The sequence below is a fragment of the Ictalurus furcatus genome, chromosome 25 (genome assembly GCF_023375685.1).
Source record: "Ictalurus furcatus strain D&B chromosome 25, Billie_1.0, whole genome shotgun sequence".
Taxonomy (NCBI): Eukaryota; Metazoa; Chordata; class Actinopteri; order Siluriformes; family Ictaluridae; genus Ictalurus; species Ictalurus furcatus.
Genome location: NC_071279.1, coordinates 16,568,969 through 16,590,613, shown reverse-complemented (window position 1 = coordinate 16,590,613; position 21,645 = coordinate 16,568,969). Strand labels below are relative to the sequence as shown.

The 21,645-nt window shown below is 39.5% G+C and overlaps 1 protein-coding gene across 1 annotated transcript in view; it reads left to right on the top strand.

Annotated features, from left to right (window-relative positions):
• Nucleotides 1–4,242: 4,242 nt before the first annotated feature.
• The window catches only part of slc35f1 (solute carrier family 35 member F1), a 107,341-nt gene continuing 89,938 nt past the window's right edge, over nucleotides 4,243–21,645 (top strand). Inside the window, exon 1 of the mRNA XM_053613838.1 lies at nucleotides 4,243–4,493. Coding sequence (XP_053469813.1) covers nucleotides 4,381–4,493 — 113 coding nt within the window. The 5' untranslated portion in view covers nucleotides 4,243–4,380. The remainder of the gene's footprint in view (nucleotides 4,494–21,645) is intronic.

Here is a 21,645-nt window from a genome sequence, read left to right as displayed (position 1 = left end):
GTCTGCCCACGTGAAGTGAACTAGTGCTTTGTTTTATCCTCTAAAGGTTTTCCTGGCTCCAACCTTGTGTTCAATTAACATTCTCTTTCTTGTTTGAATGATGTGTGTAACTCAGTAGAAGGGAAGATGAGACTCTTCATGAACAGTGACATGTCCTGGGTTTTAAACAGAAACACAATAAATTCATATTCAAATTGGTGATAGGATGCGTTGCAGCATGCTGCAGGTCCAGCACGTCGCCGTTATAAACTCTTATAAAGGAGCATGAGTACTTTTCAGTGTTCATTACCTACTGCAAAGATTAATAGGTATTTTAAGGCAGACAATGAATGAATGAATGCATGAATGGTTACATAAGTAAGTTAGTAAGTAAGTGAATGAATGAACAACGAAAGAAATGAATCTATCTATCTATCTATCTATCTATCTATAAATAGATATCTATCAATCAATCTATCTATCTATCTATCTGTCTATCTATCTATCTGTCTGTCTGTCAATGTATCTATCTGTCTATCTATCTATCTATCTATCTATCTATCTATCTATCTATCTACCTGTCTGTCTGTCTGTCTATCTATCTATCTGTCTGTCTGTCTATCAATCTATCTGTCTGTGTATCTATGTATCTATCTATCTATCTATCTATCTACCTGTCTGTCTGTCTGTCTGTCTATCTATCTATCTATCTATCTATCTATCTGTCTGTCTGTCTATCAATCTATCTGTCTGTGTATCTATGTATCTATCTATCTATCTATCTATCTACCTGTCTGTCTGTCTGTCTGTCTATCTATCTATCTATCTATCTATCTATCTATCTATCTGTCTGTCTGTCTATCAATCTATCTGTCTGTGTATCTATCTATCTATCTATCTATCTATCTATCTGTCTGTCTGTCTGTCTATCTATCTATCTATCTATCTATCTAAATATCTGTCTGTCTGTCTGTCTATCTGTCTGTCTGTGTATCTATCTATCTATCTATCTGTCTGTCTGTCTGTCTATCCGTCTATCTATCTATCTATCTGTCTATCTATCTGTCTGTCTGTGTATCTATCTATCTATCTATCTATCTATCTATCTATCTATCTGTCTGTCTGTCTGTCTGACTGTCTATCTATGTATCTATCTATCTATATTATCTCTCTCACTATCTGTCTGTCTTATTTATTTATCTCTTTTTTATTTCTCTCTATATCTATCTTTTTATCTATCTACTCTTTATTTCTCTATCTATCTATCTATCTATCTATCTATCTACCTACCTACCTATCTGTCTGTCTATCTATCTATCTCTTATTTGTTTATTGATCTTTTTTTTATTTCTCTCTATATCTATTTTATCTATCTATCTATCTACTCTCTTTCTTTATCTATCTATCTATCTATCTACTCTCTCTTTCTTTATCTATCTATGTATCTATCTGTATCTTGTCTCTCTCTCTATATATATATTATCTCTCTCGCTATCTATCTATCTTATATATTTCGCTATTTATTTATTTTATTTATTTATTTAGCTATCTGTTTATTTATTTCTCTATCAATCTATCTATCTATCTTATTTATCGCTCTCTCTCTCTCTATTGATCAAAAATGTAAAAAATCATAGAATTCACAGTTCTGCCATGTAAAACATATTTCAGTCACTCACTGGCTTTCTCCTGGTCATGGTCGCTGTGGATCCGTAGCGTAACCCCGGAACACTGTGTGTAAGGCGGGAACACACCCGGGAATACACCCAGCCACCACTTCTTGCACTTTTCCCTCTGCATTATTTCCTAAAAAAAAAAAAAAGGTCGTTATGGGAAGCTAGGCATTTCTTTGGCAAGTCCACTGACCTAATTGAGTTTTATAGCCAGGTTGTGGTTTATGGTGTTTTAGTGGTTATAAAGAATTTAGTGAGTAATAATTCTCTGATCCACTAAAAATCCACTGGACTGATATCAACGCTGTAATATGACCTTGTGAAATCATTTGAAACTTCCAGCCCTGTGAAGCTGGATCAATCCGAGCAGCTCTCTCAGGCGATTCTTCATCATAGAAAACTCTCCATGTCCAAAATTCAGCACTTTGCACAAGGTGGTGACGGCTTTCAATCCATGACACTCAAGCTTTTTGATTTTTCAGTTGAAGGTATTCTCCTTGAAGAAAATAACGAGAGCAAATGAAAAGGTTTTTTACCGTTTTTGGCTATTGAGCCGTGTTTTTTATTACCGTTCTTGCTACGGTGTTAGACTCTAGAGGTCTTGTTCCTCTAAGGCTTCAATTTACTGCTAGACTTGTACACAGCAGTTTTTTTTTTAAACAAAAAGAAAAGTGATGACGGTATACTTATTCGACGCAGCGTCTTACACAGGCCTTGACAATGTAATTGAGTTTTGTTGCTCAGTAGTGTAACGAGGTCTGCTGCCTTCATTAGCAGGTGACAGTAACAGCAGGGATTGAGGAAATGGCTGTGTATTTCCAAAACATTTTCTTCTACAGTAGCAAAAAATATATTTATAAAATGCGGAATTTATTTATTTATTTATTTATTTATTTATTTATTTATTTATTATCTCAAAACATTTGTACAGAGATGTGTAGTGGTTAAAAAAACATTATTGTGTAAAATGATAATTACATGCATAATTCCAAGTTCAGAAAAATAGCTACGTTTCTTTTAAGAACCAAAAATGATTCTTATTTGATTTTTAAAAAATAGTACTTTATCTAAATTTAAATAAATAAATAAATAAATAAAATAAAGGTGTCAACACTTTGTAACAGTCATGGCGCTTTACAAAAATTCCCAGTGCAGCAAAGTCTTCAGGATAAATGAGTTCATACTTTCCTGTTACTCTGGAAATGGACAAGCTGTGTATTTTCAAAGACCGAGAGAGAGAGAGAGAGAGAGAGAGAGAGAGAAGGAGAGGGTGATGAAGGAATGATTGTTTATCATAGCTCTAGCGTAAATAATAACAGAAACGTAACTTGTCTCTCGGATGTTCCACAACGTTACGTTTTCACTATAAACCGTTAAAATGCACGACGTGTCGTTCATTAATAAACGGAACGTTGTAATCGTTGGTAATTTGTGTTGTACAAGAAAAATAACCCATGGCAGTGTGCTTTTTAACAAAAACAATCCACTTCGGTATGAATTATTTCTGTATATGCCTTACAAATAAACTGCAGCTTGTTTAATTATCAAGAAACTGCAAAAAAGTCTTTTATTTTAAGTCTTTCATTTGTCATTTGCACCGTTGCCAGTTGCATGTAAACGTAGTCAGTCGGTACGTTTACATGGACAACAATAATCCGATATGAACCCGATTAAGACGATACGCTGATTAAGAAACTAGCATGTAAACGGTGATTATTGATGACCTTAATCCGATTAAAGTCATACTCGAAGTAAACACACATCGAATTAAGACGTGTGGAGTATTCCTGTTTTAGTCGCGTTGTCGATGTGTATTACAGACGTGTACACACCTTAATCACACTATTAACGTCGTGTGGGAGTTTTCACCGCATTTCGCGACTGGACACGTACACACACGGCAGCGCTCAACCGTTTGACGGCAAACAAGAGAGCACGGCTGCGTCCCAAACCGTGTACTTACCTACTTGATACATGTATCTCGGCTACTATATAGTAGGTAAGTACGCGGTTTGGGACGCAGCCCACGGCTTCAAGCAGTCGTCTATTTGCACGTACGGCATGACAAATAATTAACTGCACTTGAAGCTTGCGTAAAATTTAAAATAAAAACACCCAGAACTGTATACGGTCCCATAACGAAGACCGACTGTATGTCGATACGTGAAATTCTGGAGGGAACGTCGGACGGCGTGGCGTGGGGACGTAATGACGTATGCCGTTAATCGATCTATGTTCTATAACACGTAAAACCTGAACATGAAAGGAGTATTCTAAAAGCGACTCATGTAAACACCTTAATCACAATATTGCCTTATTCAGAATAAGGTCCATGATTAGATTACTGCTGTCCATGTAAACCTAGTGAGTGACAGAGATAGTGACAGTGCTCCCCCTAGCGGCTGAATGCTGTACCTCTTTAATTGAAAGCTCATCTTCTCGGAGCAGTCTTTCAGTCCGGCGCTGGCGTTCACACGCTCACACACACTCTCTCTCACACACACACGCACGCGTCCTCCCTCCGCTTCCAGGACATGAACACCTGATTTTTCTCACCTGCATGATGGACAGCTAGACGGTTAAAAAAAAAAAAATACAAAAACAAATTCAAAGAGCGCCATGACCTGCGCTTACTGACTCGCGCGCGCGCACACACACACACACACACACACACACACACACACGTTTCCAGCCGTGAGAGAGAGAGATAGGAGAGAGAGAGAGAGAGATGATTCAGCCCGAGCTCCACAATCATGTGGCTCCTAACACGGAGCCCAGTCCTGCAGACACAGCTCCAGTATCCCCCAGCCTGCTGCACAGGATCCGGAGAGTCTTCACCAGGTGAGGAGATAAACGCAAAGTGCGCATCTTATCATGCACCGTGTTTCTCCACAAGCTCGCGCGCGCGCGCGCGTGTGTGTGTGTGTGTGTGCGCGCCCGCGCGCGCAAGACGCGGTTCTTCATTTAGTCTTGTTGCATGCATGACTAAAGAGAAGCGCGCGCGCGCGTGTGTGCGTGTGTGTGTGAGATTCATTTCCAGATCAATATTCTGTGCTGCAAAAGAAATGTTACAGCCTAGGCACTAGGAACAGGTTGTTTCCTGATGCACCTGTGTGTGTGTGTGTGTGTGTGTGTGTGTGTGTGTGTGTGATCAGCATCTGAAACATAAAGACCTTCTTAGTAACATAGAACCTGGTTAAATGTGGTGTACAGAAATGTTATTTCACAGTGTCACAGATTTGTATTTTTGTAGCCCTCCTGTTTTGTCTTGTGCATTGTGTGTGTGTGTGTGTGTGTGTGTGAGAGAGAGAGAGAGAGAGAGAGAGAGAGAGAGTGTTTTTACCATCAGTCATGAGCTTAAAAGATTTGACACAGAAAGCTGAGGCAAGCATGAAAAAATGGGCTGAAAATCAAGCAAAAGAAAATAACAAGCAGCTCAGTTTTGCAGACACTTCTGCGTGGCCTGTGTGTGTGTGTGTGTGTGTGTGTGTGTGTGAGAGAGAGATTTGTTGATGAGGAGCGTATCAGGAGTGGATGCAGTGCAATTACAAAGCACAAGATTACAGTGTGTCACTGTGATGGAGTACATTTCTGTCCTAGCTTAAATGAGCGCTTGTTCTGGCAAAGTGGCACAGAAAGTGTGAGATCACCATAGGTGCAGTGGAGAGTCAAATTCCAGCTGTGTGTTCATGTGTGTGTGTATGTGTTGTTGAAGCCACAATGGGTGACAGCTGGTGCTCCTGACTCAGACTGCTCACGTTCACTGTCTTTACCATCTGCTGGAGAGCTTTTCAGGCCCGGCTTTATCCCTTCCTTTATCTGCTCGACAATGTGCCGTGCGATGGAACGCGCGTGTCGAGCTCGGGTTCCCTCCGGCTCATCCGAGACCAGAGACGAATCTGCTCTTGGGCTGAGCATTCATCGCCGACGGTGGTCCTCGGAGCAGAATCCCTGGCTTTACACGATGGAGTTTATTACTAACTACTAATCCGAGTTGGTTTATTTATTTATTTATTTATTTATTTATTTATTTATACCACAGCGCCGTCGAATGCTCAAATCTTATTACTCGAGAGTTCTTTTACAACAGCAGTAGCTCTTGCTGTAAGACAAGTCACAGGTTTATATTAATGCACTCATTCTGATACATTATCGTTTCCATAGTAACGGCTAATTCACAGGGATTTGTAAAGCGGACGCTCTGCGTGAACGCGTTGAAGGACCGTTTGCGGTTGTGGATATGGTGACGCTTGCTGTGAAGAGATGTTTATGTACCGTTTTTGGACAGCGTGTAGTCAGGGATAAAGCTGTTCCTTTAGGCTTTCGTGGGACGGAGAGCTTTGTGGTTTATTAATAATGTAACAAGTTCTATTTTTTTTTATTCATTTCAAGAGAGAACAAATGAGAGTGTGGTGCTACTATAAATGGATAAGGATATGAGGGTAAATAAATAATTTGGGGCATGGATTAGTGGTTAGCACGTTTGCCTCGCACCTCCGGGGTTGGGGGTTCGAATCCTGTCTCTACCCTGTGTGCACATGAGTCTGCATGTTCTCCCTGTGCTCCGGGGGTTTCCTCCAGGTACTCCGGTTTCCTCCCCCAGTCCAAAGACATGCGTTGTATGTTGGTTGGTATTTCCAAATTGCCCATAGTGTGTGTGTGTGTGCGTTTGTGATTGTGCCCTGCGATGTGTTAGCACCCCGTCCAGGGTGTCCCCCTCCGTTGTGCCCCGAATCCCCTGGGATCGGCTCCAGGCTCCTCTACGACCCTGTGTAGGATAAGCGGTACAGATAATGGACGGATGGATGGAATTAATAACTTCGGGATGGTAACATTAACTCAACAAGTCAACAAGCCGAAGCTCCTTTACAGAATTACGGCTGTGTGGATCCATTGAAGTTACAAGCCTAAGACAGCTAGCTAGCGTATTCACAGAGAAAGTTTTACCTCGATTAGCCATGTGCGATATAACAATTGTCTCTACACGATCTTTGATTGCAACGATGTCCAGTGGCGTTTATACTCCGATTATATTATATTATATTATATTATATTATATTATATTATATTACCTGCCAATCTGTACACGTTTTTGCATAGGAGCTCTGCAGTTTAACACCGGAGTACGCTTATACGTGTTAATACTTAAAAATATGAAAAAGAGAAGCCTTTTCTCCCCAATAAAACGGGAGATGAGCAAATTGATTGACCAACACCGCCTGGAAGTCTCTTCTTACTGTAGATATTAGCTAGCTTGTAAAATAGTTTTATAAAAATGCAAAACGGTAAAAGTAACTGAAGGGAAGCAGAATCAAAATAGGTTTAAGAATTAATGCAAGATACTAGCTAGCTTGTTAGCTAGCATGTAGAGTTGAAGCAAGAAAGTAAACAAGTCGACTTAATCCACTTAATTAGCATTCATTTCTTACAGCTAATTTGAGTCTGCGTTCCTTCTTCTACCTTTTCCGTTTTTGCATTTTTTCCCACCCCAGATAGATATGAACATAAATTCCAGTTTCTTTTCTTTTCACGCTAGACATGGGCCCGCTGCAACTGCCTTATCTGTAAACCTTTTCGCCAAAATGATAGTGAAATGTGCTTTTTACGGCCCCCCCTGCTGGTCCGGAGGCGCTAAGCAACCGCTTATAGCACGAACCAGCCTTGATTCACACCCTAGTTTGTGGCACTTCAGCGGTGAGTCACATCAGTTCTCCACACTGGATGGTTCCTAGTGATTAAGGCTACGTCTACATGAATCCGGATAGATCTGAAAACTGCATTCTCATTTTAAAACGCTCTCGGTCTACTCCGGGCGTTTTGAAACGTTTTCCAAAAATCGCTCGTCCGCACTGAAACGGCTGTATACGCTCACGTGGCCGTCCTGCGAGTGTGTAAAAACGTAAGAAGCTTCGGCCGGCGTCATTTCCGTCAGGCGTTTAATTAAAAATTCAATCTCACGGTCGTACAGAGTGCCATTGATCTTTAACAAAGCTATCAAACTGGATAGCAGGCACAACAACTGCAGTACAACATCGTCCACCACCTTGTTTGTTTTGAGTTGGATGGGTCACATGACTGCGTCACATGACTAAAAAAAACGCCGTCTCGATGTGGACGGGAGGCTAAAACGTAGAAAAAAAGACGTGTTTTCAAATTTCTACGGATTATTGTGGACGTAGCCTGAACCTGTGCGCGGGTTACAGTATATCTGTGTGAAACCTCTCTTTAAAGAAGCTGTTATATATTACACACCGAGAGCTGTTCATATTATCTCCTGGGCTGGCGTATTACCGCCGATCCTGCTGTGTGAGCCCCTGAGAAGCCCGGTGACATTTATTTAGCTTTTTTTTAACCCACTGTACGGTGTCGCGTATTAGCGTAGCTGTAATTTACTCTGAATGAGAGCAATGAAACGGCTGTTTAAGAGCATGTAATGACACAGTGGCGATTATCGCCGGTCGTTTGTGAAGTACTATAATAAAGCGTATAGTAAAGGAAACCCCTCGGCCACTAAATAGAGGAACGCTTGATACTCATTCTCTAGCTGATCAACCAAAGCAGCCCTGAATTTCATTTTAACACCTTAAAATGATCTTAAAATGTGCTTAATAAAAAGTTTACTGAAATGGAGTAGGAGCATTTCCATACCGTTACCTACTTTAAAAATAGCAGGATTTTGGAATATGATTGGATAGTTATAGGATTTTGTAAATGCTCTCATGTACTGCTGACATCCAAAACAGCCTACCACTGGCTAACTGGTTACTTAACTGCTTGTAAGCTAGCAGTAGTTCAGTATCTGAGTCTCTGTTTGCGTCGTCATATTCTCAGAGATTTATTTAATACCAGTCCTGACGTTACCATAACAATACAGGTGCATCTCAGAAAGGTAGAATATGGTGGAAGAGTTCATTTTTTTCCCCGTCATTTCATTCAAAAAGTGGAACGTTCATAGATTCTAGATTCATTACACATAAAGTGAAATATTTCAAGCCTTTTTTTTTTTTTTGGTTTAATCTCGATGATTACGGCTTACAGCTCACGGAAATCAAAAATCCAGTATCTCGAAATATTAGAATGAAGGATTTATAATAGAGAAATGTCAACCTTCTGAAAAGTATGTTCATTTATGCACTCGATACTCGGTCTGGGCTCCGTTTGGTCAAGATGCTCCCCTCTCCTGGGTTGTACATCTTGCTCTTCGGAAGCAGCACGTTAGCAGTAAACATGGTTCACTTCATTTGGAAGAGGATGAAATTTGGCGGTTCTTTTTTTTGGAGGTGTGTTTTATCAGCTTGGTGCAGTTCAGTGCCGGAAAGTTGTGTATGTCAAGAACTTCAACGCGTTCTCACTCTGACTCCTGTTTCAAAAAGAAGATGCATCAATGTATGGGATTAAGCGCACAGCTCTCAAGCCATTTCATATGGAGTTTAAATTAAATTACTTAAAATACTTAAAAAAAAAATCTTTCTATAAATAAATATATATATATATATATATATATATATATATATATATATATATATATATATATATAAAAATCGTATATGTATATATACATATACGATTTATACACATATAAAAATATTTATACACATATTTAATATGTGTATAAATATTAATTTTTTTATAAAAATTCTTAATTTTTTTATATGTGTATAAAAGATATTTATACACATATAAAAAAATCGATATATATATATATATATATATATATATATATATATATAAAATATATATACATATATTTTTTTTAGCACTGTAATGAAATTCTGAACAGGATTCCAGGTGGTTATTTTTATACTTTTATAGCATGCAAAGAAAGATTTCATGCAGCACTAAACGCCAAGGAATCCAAATCAGTGACGACTTTTAACTTATCGACATATACAATCATTTTTACATTACTGTTATCAGGAACTTTACTCTCCTGACAGCTCAGGCTGAAATGTGTGACGCTTATCTGTCCGAGATATTGCAGGATTTTCAGCAAACTTTGATGTAAGATCCCCTGGTGTTTCGTGACAGGTTTTCAGAAATGTAAGCTGTCACAGACTTTATTAATCGACCACATGGCTGGTGAAAGGCTGAGTGAAAAAAGTCTTGTCCTCTAAATCCATTTCCCACAGTACAGTCTTCCTCAGTGCTGCCTCTTGGGTAAAGTACAGCTGATGGCAAAGGGGCAATTACGATATACAGTAGAAAACGGAAGTGCCATTTCTTTCGCTGGAGATCTTTTGTTTCAATTACAGACTTGCCGGATTTTCCTCGCTCACCTCATTGTAAGATGTATGGCTGATCTATTGTGTGATGATGACACAGAATGATCTCGGTAATTGTAGCCGTGCAGGTAGCAATCAATAAAACTGAGCATTCTTTTTCACTATTAGACAAAAAAATATAGAAAAACGGAAGAGAGACAGAGAGAGAGCGAGAGAGAGAGAGCGAGCGAGAGAGAGCGTGTGCTATTTTTATGTACACGCTGAATGAAAGTGTATTGTTCACGTTTTTTAATAATTCTCTCAAGTGAGATGTGTACGAAGGTGTCTAGCTGGTCTCCACTTACAGAAATGGTTCCAAATAGAACCTGTTTAGAAAGTTTAACCATTAACTACTCCAAGAACCCTCGAGGAACCCTTTTTCTATGAGTGGAAAAAAGAGAAAAGAGCCTAACATACAACCTGGAGAAACAGTGTTTGTCTTGTTTTTTTGTTTTGTTTGTTTTCTTTAGCTTTTGTCTCATGATGATACTTAAAAAAAATATCATCATGTAAAACTTTTTGTTATAAGGGGTTGGCATGTTGTGCATGCTTTTCTGCTCACCCTGTTTGTAAAGAGTGGTTATTTGAGTTACTGTAGCCTTCCGGTCAACTTGAACCAGTCTGGCCATTCTCCTCTGACCTCTCTCAGTAGCAAGGTATTTCCCCCCGCAGAACTGATGCTCACTCCATGTTTTTTGTTTTTTTGCACCATTCTGTGTAAACGTGTGTGTGTGTGTGTGTGTGTGTGTGTGTGTGTGAAAATCACCGGAGATCATCAGTTTCTGAAATACTCAAATCAGCCTGTCTAGCACTAACAGCCATGAGTCACAGAGATCACATTTTTTCCTCATTCTGATGTTTGATGTGAACATTAACTGAAGCTCTTGACCTGTATCTGCATGATTTTATGTATTATGCTGCTGTCACGTGATTGGCTGATTGGATAATTGCATGAATGATCAGGTGTACAGATGTTCCTATTAAAGTGGAAGTGCATATCTTTGCAAGCCATGTACAGTGTGTGTATATATATATATATATATATATATATATAGATAAATATATATAAACATTCATACATATATACATACATATATATATATATGTGTGTAATAAAATATGTATGTGTGTGTATGTATATATATATATATATATATATATATATATATATATATATATATATATATTATCTCAGCACATTCACTAACAAGTCCTTCCTGTTAAACATTTAGCTAATGCACAACACTTTTCCTCAAACTCTCCAGAAATCAACCATCATCAACCATGAAGGGAGAAGAAAATCTATACAAACTTTAAAAATGAGTACACAGTGTCGTTTAGCTTGATGAGAGCCGATGTAAAAGGTTATTTCGGCAAAATGTTTTCTCTTGTTGCCACTTTTAAAACGTAATCTTACACATTTCACACTTGAATTTGAACCATTCGTATTAGCTGAGGCTGAAGGAGTTTTTGCTGGAGCCAGTCGCTAGAATAAACGCTTGACCACTGAGTCACTGCCGCCATTTAATAGGTAAAAATAAATTCTCCCCAGCCTGGCAACCCTGGTAGACAATATGTGGAATGCTTTCAGTTCATTGAGGGAAAGACAGACTGAGGCTTTTGTGGCCGTTCTTGACTATCGAAGCCATTCATGTGAGCAGCGTGAGGAAATAGAGGTGACCGTGGCATGCGTCCTCACTGACAAAGCCGCTGTTCGTCTTTTCATTCATCTTTTTAAAGAAAATCCCCTAAAACGTTGCATATAAACAATTTAATAAGCCAAACTAAATCTAGAAATGTGCAACTTTATAACAAACAGTGGCAATATGGTAGCATTTTGTTTGAATTCATTTGAATCAAGTTGAAATAAAGGGTACAAACAGGAACTCCTGTCCCTAACCCTAACCTCTGGATCTTTGCCAGGACTGCTTGTTGCTATAAGTACTATAAGCAATCACTTAAGAACCCTGAGCCACTAGGCAGCCCTGTAAGAATGCAAGATTAAAAAAAACAACATTTCAATTTGCACCTCCAGGGTTGGGGGTCAAATCTCTCCTCCACGATGTGCGTGTGTGGAGTTTGTATGTTCTCCCCGTGCTCCAGGGGTTTCCTCCGGGTACTCCAGTTTCCTCTTCAGACCAAAAACCTTTTAGGCTGATTGGCATCTCTAAATTGTCCATATTGTGTGAATGGGTATTTGATTCTGTGTGCGATTGCGGCCCTGCGATGGGTTGTGCCCTGAGTCCCCTGGGATAGGCTCCAGGCTCCTCTGCGGTATGGGTAAGCGATATGGAAAATGGATGGATGGATGGATGGACTTTTCAATTTGCAAAATATAATTTTTTACATGATATTGTGCAGTAGATCGGTTTCCAGTGGTACATTTTTCAGGGATTAATGCATAATTACAGATGTTTATCCTGTAGTCTATTATCTACTAGATTGATTCCAGAGTATGAGGTGTGGTTTTATAGGAAAATAATCAACAACAGGGTGGTGTGATAAAGCAGAGTTACTGCTATCCCTCTGTAACCTCTCCTTTAACAGTACATTCCTAAGTGTTTTATTCCTCTTAGACCAGTGGTTCTCAACCCGGGGGGCCCGGAGAGGTTGGAAGGGGTGCTCAAATTGTTTTCATGAAAAAAAAAAAACACAGACAGGGCGTCATTTGAGTACTCAGTGTATTTTATTGCTTTTCAAATAGAATGTGCATAAATGAAAAACCCCGCATTCCCTCTCCCTCTGTATTTTCTTTTTGCTGGGAAGAGGCGGAGCTTAGCCTAGTTTTTATCTAGCTGTCAGTGCAGACCAGCGTTGCCAATTTAGCGACTTTTCAGACCCCTTTATATCTATCTATCTGTCTGTCTGTCTGTCTATCAAAGGCAGGTAGGGTGATATTATATTGATATTAGCCACCTCTGTCCTAGACCACTGGAATTACATTTTGTATTTATTTAAAAAACGACACATTGCACTTTTTATACGTTTATAGTTACATTTAATGTTGTGGAATGTCAGTGAAACGAGTTAGTTCCTGTTATCACTTACGCTGTAGCAGCTACAACAAGCAGCCTGTTACTAAGAAACCACAAAACGCATTGCATCGTCCTCTATCCTGAAGACTTTCCCATGGCATAACAAAACAGCACTGACCATAGACTGTTAAAAAGAGCTGTTATAGAAAGTTGATCAACACCTCCTGACCGTTCAGAAGGGAGAGTCTAGCAGCCCTGTGGTTATGTTCCTCTGAAAGTGAGAACCATTTTTGGGCTGAGTGGTTGGTGAGATCTAGGAGCAGGCCGAGCGGTGCTGATATCTCTCCTGATCCATAGTTCTTCTCATGGGAAGGGATATTATACAGCCTTCCACAGTAATGTGACTGGCTGTTTAATCATTGGCTGTAATTAGGAATTCAGTCAGGAGGACCCACACGGCTTGACTCAGCAGGGGACGAGCTGCAATTAAGTTTGGTACTCAGTCTTCATTGTGAAATCCTCAAGACTTTAATGAGCCTCTGAGTTTTGTTTGCATTTTAATGCGCGTTTGTCTTAACGAGCTTCATAAGACATTTATAAGCAATTTAATCTGAGTGCCTTAATCAGCTGCGTTTCACTGGGATGCTCTTTATTCCGTGACGTACTGAAACTTTCTTTTTGTTGTTGTTTTACTCTTACTCTGCAGATCATTCCGGGTCGTCTCTGCTCAGACGTACCTTTCAGCTCAGGACTAGCAATTAACAAGTAATTATCAAACTCTCCATGAGCCGAGTGAGGTGTTTTAGAGCAGGGAAACACAAACATGTGCTGTGGAGACAAACAAATGTACAGCAGCTGTTTTCTAAAATACAGTCAAATTTGCACTCAACCTTGGCAGAGCAATATGGTTGATAAATAAGAGATTTAAACTCGACAGCATAATACGTATATATAATTGGAGTGACTCATTGGCAATTATATGACTTGAAGGTTCACTTAATTGAGAACTCTTGTATGTAAATGTACACAAACATTTGCTTTTCTAGGATATGAATGTTTTTCCAAGCGATGACAAAAATACATGGCTAAAAAATACCTTACTACGGCATTTAAAAGAACACCACTGTTAGCAGCTATGATTATCTGTGGAATATTTGCCAAATATGGGATTAAATCTGCTGACTTTACCACGATATTTCAAGTACTCATATTTCAAGGCAACATGTTGCTTAATAGTATTAAAAAAATCATAATAAAGGTGAAAAATTGAGTGTAAAATCGTAGGGCTTGATATCTTAAGTAAAATCACAAAACTGTCAGGTCATTACATATAAGTGTAAAGACGAAATCTTTTCAATGCAGGTGTAAACAGGGTCTATTCTTACATCCTCCTCTGAAGTAGAAGGTTTTTTCCAACCAACAAAGGCGATATGAACCAATATGATGAAAACGGTGTTGAAATGCAGGGCATGCCTCATGTCTCTGTACTCAGTTAGCCTACAGTTGCTGTGTTGTTACTCCTGCCTCGCAGCCAAGCAGACTCTATCAAACACCGATCTCCGGAGCTGGAAAGAAGCAGCAGCGTGTATTTGGAGGACTGACTGAGACTAATAAACAAGAGGTCAGTCTATGCACCAAACCCTGCATCTCAGTCCTATTCTGCTCCATCGATTTGATTATGGTGCTCATATAATATAAAACAGACGAGGGCGCTGTGTTTGGGCTACACAAGCAAATACATATTGGGCGGCTGTGGTTCAGGTGGTAGAGCGGGTTGTTCACTAATCGTAGGGTTGGTGGTCCGATTCCCAGCCCACGTGACTCCATATGCCGAAGTGTGCAAGGACAAGACACTGAACCCCAAGTTGCTCCCGATTGGTGTGTGTGTGTGTGTGTGTGTGTGTGTGTGTGTGAATGGGTGAATGAGAACCAGTGTAAAGCGCTTTGTAGAACCGCTAAGGTTAAAAAAAGCGCCATATAAGTGCAGACCATTTACATATAATATTTGGGTTCTCAATCAATCATCCTTTCAGTACAACGAGTCAAATAGGAATGTTTACTTGATGCTGGATTCCTTCCAGTGGAAAATGATTAATCAAGATAAAGTCAAGAGTGGCACGTCAAAGTGCCAGTTTTGCCGCTGAACGAAGGACGCTGTGGATGCAATTTGTCTCTGCAATATGCCACCGGGCGGCAGCTGGATCGCCTTTGATATGAGCGATGGCACGTCTCAAAGAGAAATCGTGTATTTCATTACAGCTTCTTGCAAAATTCCATCCAGAGGGATTGCATCACGGAGAGAGGCACAATACCTGACAGACATTTTGATGTATGTTTTAGATGCAGAGGTTTCTGGTTATCATCTGCGTATCATCATGAGGGTTAAATGAAATGGCTGTAAAAAGCCCAGGCAGCACTCTGGCTCATCGAGATCCCTGCTGACACTCGGCTTTTTATCGCTACGGCTCGAGCGGTAAAAAAAGGGCCTGTAAGTTAGTCATGCAGCACTTTATCTCACCAGTACTGACTACACTACACGGGGTTTCTTCCGACATTCTGTATTGACAGTTTCCCAGACACAGTAGTTGCTTTCTTCTACACTTCCGACAAGATTGTTGCATTTTATAGGTATTCTGTTGTTGTGTAAAAGGTCTGGTGAACGCCGGTTATTCCATATGCCTGCTTTTTAAAAGGCTTTGATGACACGTTTTGTGTGTAGGATGTGAGAGTAAATATGTTTCTTTTTCAAGCTAAAAGTAAAGAAGCATCGGATACTGAGAGATTTGTTTTTAACTGAAGTTCAGTAAAAACGACAGTGCGATGAGTTATAAAGAGAGAAGAAGGAAAGTGGAGACAGCTGGAGTGAGAAACATTGTGTTTTGCTTGGTAATTAAAATGGCTGGGCTGTCGTTTACAGGAAAGCCTTCATCTGACACGCTTCTCTACGCTAAAATGGCAGCTGTTCTCCCTGTCCTCACCTTGCAGCTACTGATGAAGAGGAGAACATGACATGTTTTCACTGCTCTTAGTCCACATACACCATGTTCAACTGATACACAGCACAGGCAGCACATTCTACTGCTATAATGTCATTTTTATTTGATGGTCGTAGAATCAAATGTGATAAATCATTTGTATAAAGCATGTTTTAGATATTTTTGAATGATAAAATTGAAGATTATGGCACATTTTGGACCGTAACTTCTCTTACTTTTAATATTCACTAATAGCTAGTCAGCTAAATGCTAGCTAGCAGGCAGAGCTGCTAAGATCTTGTAGCTATGCTAAGCTCTCACCAGCATGAGAAAAATATGACAGCAGGTTAGCATGTGTGTCTGTTCTAGTCTAATCATCTAGAAAATATTATGACCACCCGTGTGGTTTCTGAAAGACACGTAGCATTTATATCAGCGCTAGCAATCATCCATCAGAAAGCTAACATTGCCTTTAGCAACTGAAATGGCATGACTCATCATTATTTCCACTTACAATTATTATTTTTTAAATTCAAAATCATGTACTATATTATTTTTAGTCGCTATATATTTTAGGAATATTTACATTTGGGGGATATCGTGTAAAAATACATTTTTTGCTAACAATTTAGCTCACACTAAACACCAAATCGAGGCTTCTAAATATCCAGAGTTCCCAGGATTAGCTCCGGATCCAGTGTGAACCCTGACCAGGATGAAGCGCTCGCTTACTGATGATGAATGAATAAATGTGATCGAAGTGTTTCTGAGAATGTTTAGCACAAATCCTGCTTTCAAAGAATCATAGAGCCTGGAGCAAAATGCCACTAGTCAGTGTCTGAAGATGGCTCGAGGCCGATTTTCCAGCACTGAATTTCCCCTCGCGGTGTTTTTTTGCGTGCCAAAGAGTGACGTAAAGCGAGGATCGTCGGCACATAATCAGGGCATTGATGGTAGAGAGTCTATTTGAACCCTTCGCCACAGCTCTGAGGGTTATTCAGAACAGAAACACACACACTTAGACCGTTCCCTCAATCCCTTTTGTGTCCGAGCCAGAACGGGACCAGTGGAGCATTTGTATTTTTCACACAATGACAGATTGCCTTATTAAGGGGTAATATGGGGGGAAGCTCATTTAGAGCTGTTTATTCGTATAGACCATATGTCCTCCTATATGTTAGTCAGTACTAATTATTCGAGATGGATGAGATTCCACGGTATTTAACAGCCGAGTAGATTAATATTCATAAACGCTTCTCCGTATGTCTATGACAGGAAGGTGAACGTTAATCAAAATGCCAAAGAGACTGAGCGTACACATCATGCCGAGCCACATCCGGTTGGTTAATTGGTGTATCTTGTATTCATTTAGTAGCCCATTTGGTTGCCTTTATTACTTTGTAATTATCTTTGTAAAGCATTCCTTGGCTTTGCTAAAATGCTATATGAATGAAACTTATTTTATATATAATCCAGTAGTGTTTTAGCCATGTTTACATGCAGCCCAATAATCCATTAATAATCAATCCAGCTGATTGGTTATTAATGGATTAATTAATACCTAGGGTTAGGGCTAGGGTTAATACCTAACCCTAACCCTAACCCTAGCTCAGAATAAAATTCCTTTCAATAATCTGTTAAATAGATTACTAATACCCATGTAAACCTTTGTGTACTTCCACATTTGGAATCTTTTTATTCAAGGAAGGCTGAAAGGAGCAGATGGGAATTAAAAAACAAACAAACGACATTACACTTCCCTTAAACTGCGCACATTGTGCCACTGTATGCGTCGTTTTTTACGTAAAGATGCCATGAAGCACAAATTATAAAGCATTTTTTTATTTCATGACACGGCGTATTTAAGAGTGAGACCATTGTCTCTTGTGTCCTGATTGTGGCTGGACGTAGTTCTAGTTGTATTATTCGAGATAAGGTTGTGAAAAGCTTTGGTTTTGGTTTTTTTGCTAGCTCAGTGGTTAAGATGTTGGTCTACTGCTTAGAAGGTTGTGAGTTCAAATCCTGGCAGCACCACACTGCTGAGCCTTTGAGGAAGGCCCTTAAACCTCAATTGTATAAATGGAATAAATATAATTTGCTCTAGATTTGGGTGCCTGCCAAATGCCATAAATGTATTGATCGTTTATAGACAATATTTGCAAAAATATTCAAGTATAAAATGAGGAAAATTATGCACTGACACCAGTTGATACTATTACTGTACTATTGTGATATCATATTATATCATATCACATCATCCAACCTTATATGATTTAAGATTGATGGAAGATTATAAAAAAAACGAGATTTTTGTCTTTTTAGTGAACGGTACTGACCCGTCGTGCGCAATATCACCAGAGACATGAACTAACAAGTACAGGTTTGAATTTCAGTCTTTAAACCTTACCTATTTTCCTCCACAATATGCACAGAGAAGCAGAGCAGTGACTTTAGACTTGCAAAATGAGCCTCTGAGATGGTGTTAGCCGTGTTCCTAGCTGAGGTGCAAACCGAGCTCAGCTGGGTAGTGCACATGGCGTTGGTCATGAATAGAGATCTGTGGAAGAAATAAATGAGTAGAATCCTTGGCTGTCTGGATTTAATTAGCTCACCAGTGTAGCCTTAAACTGCACAATTATTCTCAGCTGATTGGCTTTCTCTTTAGCCTTGCTGCCCCTGTCGAAATGCCCCTCTACACCAGCGGCGAGTCGGTAATGAGGCTTGGGCTTGGCTAAGTGGGTCAGGCCTTTGGATCGACCACCGAGGTCAACCAGCTGCTCTTAGATACTTAGAGAAAAATGTGAAAGGTGTGTGCATGTGTGCACAAGGGGGATGGGCAAAATGTCTCGAATAGAATATAGAGGATTCCATAAGGAAAAAGGCAGTAAATTAGGAGAGATGAAGAGAGGAAATGGCCAAGAGAGATGGAAATGAGCAGAGAAAAGAAGAGACAGAGAAAGACAGAGTGAACCCAGTACCCCTCATGCCCCATGACTCAGTAAAGACTTGTTCAATACACACATACTGCACGTGGTTAATGAATGGCCGTATTTGTGAGGCAGTGATTCTCCCAAAAAAAAAAAAAAATGTCAGCCTTCTTCTCATGGGGTCATGAATGCTGCAACAGGAAGGACAAAGTGATTTTGTGTGTGAGGGGATGAAATCACACAAAAGCCACACTAGCTCTGGCCCAAAAATAGTAGGACTGAGAACTAAAGCCCATTTAGGGACATTATGGAGGTCAGGACAAGCCAAAGTAACAGCTCATATCAGTCATTTGTGCTGGTTAGTGAATTTCAATTGTGTATTAGAAAAAAAAATTACTGTGTAGAATTTTTATCCTTAATTAAATAATGAATATTCCAGCAGGAAAAGGCAGAAAAGTATCTACAGCACAATATGCAAATCTCCAACCTTACACACCCACCCCCTTTCCGAGTAAATCAGTATTGCATGGCAGGAATTTGCATATTGGAACATGATTGGCTCTCATATTTTATGATGTAATAGCACTTGCCTTACTCCAATGAGATGATCAGTTATTCTTTCTTTAAAGAATGTGGAACAACAGTGACAGTGGTCTGGGCACAAGATCATTTTCCAGAAAGGTTTTAATCAAAGAAAATTTTTTGTAAAGTTGACAGACTTCAAATATTAGGGCTTGGTTAAATAAGGAAAAATATCCTTCCTGTTTAAAAATCAATTGAAACATTAACATTGGTCTCACTGGGAGAACCCTTAAAGGTTCTAGGTGAAACCCAAAAACAGAGGGTTTCCCTGTTTTCATAAGATGAACCCCTTTTCAAGTGTCCTTTATGAAGACTTTTTATACGACTGAAACATTTTAGACTATTGCTATCCAAAGCTCATAATCTAGAAGTGATTATTGTTTATTATTGACCAAAATATGGCAATAAAAACTTACTGACTTCACTCTGAGAAAAACAAAGTTAAATCTAGAATTAAAACTTAAACCCTCCAACACTGGGTTTCCCTTTCAGGAAAACTCCTTTAGGAAGATAAGAACATTTCATGAGGCATGAAGGTAATGTGAGGCCATCTGTCCGAAAGTTGAACCGAAAGTGGACCTTTCAACAGGTCCACTAGGGACGGGAGTGGTAGCTCAGCACTTAAGATGTTGGACTTTTGACTGGAAGGTCATGAGTTCAAATCCCAGCACTGCCAAGCTGCCACTATTGGGCCCTTGAGCAAGGCCCTTAACCCTCAACCGCTCAGTTGTATAAATGAGATAATTGTAAGTCGCTCTGGATAAGGGCGTCCACCAAATGCTGTAATGTAATGTAATGTAACAGGATAATGATCCTAAGCACACTCGCAAATCCACCAAGGAACGGCTCAAAAAGAAGAAATGGAGGGTTATGGAGGCCTAGTCAAAGCCTGGATTTGAATCCCATTGAAATGATATGGCGGGATTTAAAACGGGCAGAACATGCAAGAAAACCCTCAAACATCTTGCAACTGAAAGAAGATCGCATGGAAGAGTTGTCAAAAATTCCAGCAAGCCTGGTGGATAACTCTGCAAAATGCCTACAAGAAGTTATTTCTGCTTAAAGGGGCAGTACTAACTTCTGAAGCCAAGGGTGTACTTACTATTCCACAGAAGAACATCACGTCTGTTTATATACCTGTTGTATAAATGATTGAAAGGCTAATTTTCCTTGTGGTTATGTTCAAGTATATGAACTTCATTAATAGGCGCTGTTTCAGAGATGATCGAATGTTTGCTTGTCCAAATATGTCATTCAGGCCATGTCGGAAAGATTGGATTTACGTGTTAAACACACATGAACGCCATCACAAAGTCGTAATTACGAGTGGGGATTTTCTTTCAGCCCAGTGTTTCCGAGTCGTGAGCGTGTCAGTAAGAAAACATGGTGGAATCAGTGAACGCAACGCCTGTAGTTGAGGGTAAATTTGTTGAAATTGAATGTTTACTCGTCTCAAAAGATAATTTCCTGCACAAAATACGATAGCATTGTACAATTACGATATAATATCTAACGAGAACGTTTACAGTGGCTTCATGAATTGATGAAAAAGATTTTTCAAATCAAAGCAAAACACACCTGCTGTGCATTCATTGTTCTTCATTTTCTAGAAGTAGAGTTAAAAAAACCTTGCCGTATTTTTTGGTAGTTAATTAAGAGAAGGTACATCGCCATCTTTCTCCGACCGAAGTGACTTGAATGCACCTGATGTTGTAATTACGACTTCCCAACTCGTAAATACGAACTTCCCTGGAGGACCCGAACGCACATGTATAGTTGCTACGTAATTAAAACCGAGACACTTCTGGGAGATTCTGCTGGTTTCTTGACGGACTGCTAGACTTTGTTGAGTCTGGAGTAAATGTGTGTTCTCATAAACTCATTAGAGAGCTCTCGTCTGCACTGTGAATGTGTTTGAGTCGTCTTGTTTCAATATTAACTCTTCAGACGTGACGGGTTTTGAATTCTCTAGTCAGGACACTCAGGGTTTGTTTGTTTGGCGCTCAATGAACTCTGTAATGGACTTACGAGTCTATCGTATGTGTGTGCATTGTGTAGACGTCCATGTGTCATAGACTTGTGGCACGCTGCTGAGGAACCGACCCGGATATCGACATCTAAATGCTCAAGTTTCAGATCTCAGACAGTTTAACACCCATGTCCCTTAAAGCCATTTAAAAAATATGACTCTGTAAAATTATAAACAGCAAAATAATTGAATATTTGTTTCAAGCCTTACTCACCTAGGAACATCTCTTCACCTTTATTTTTAT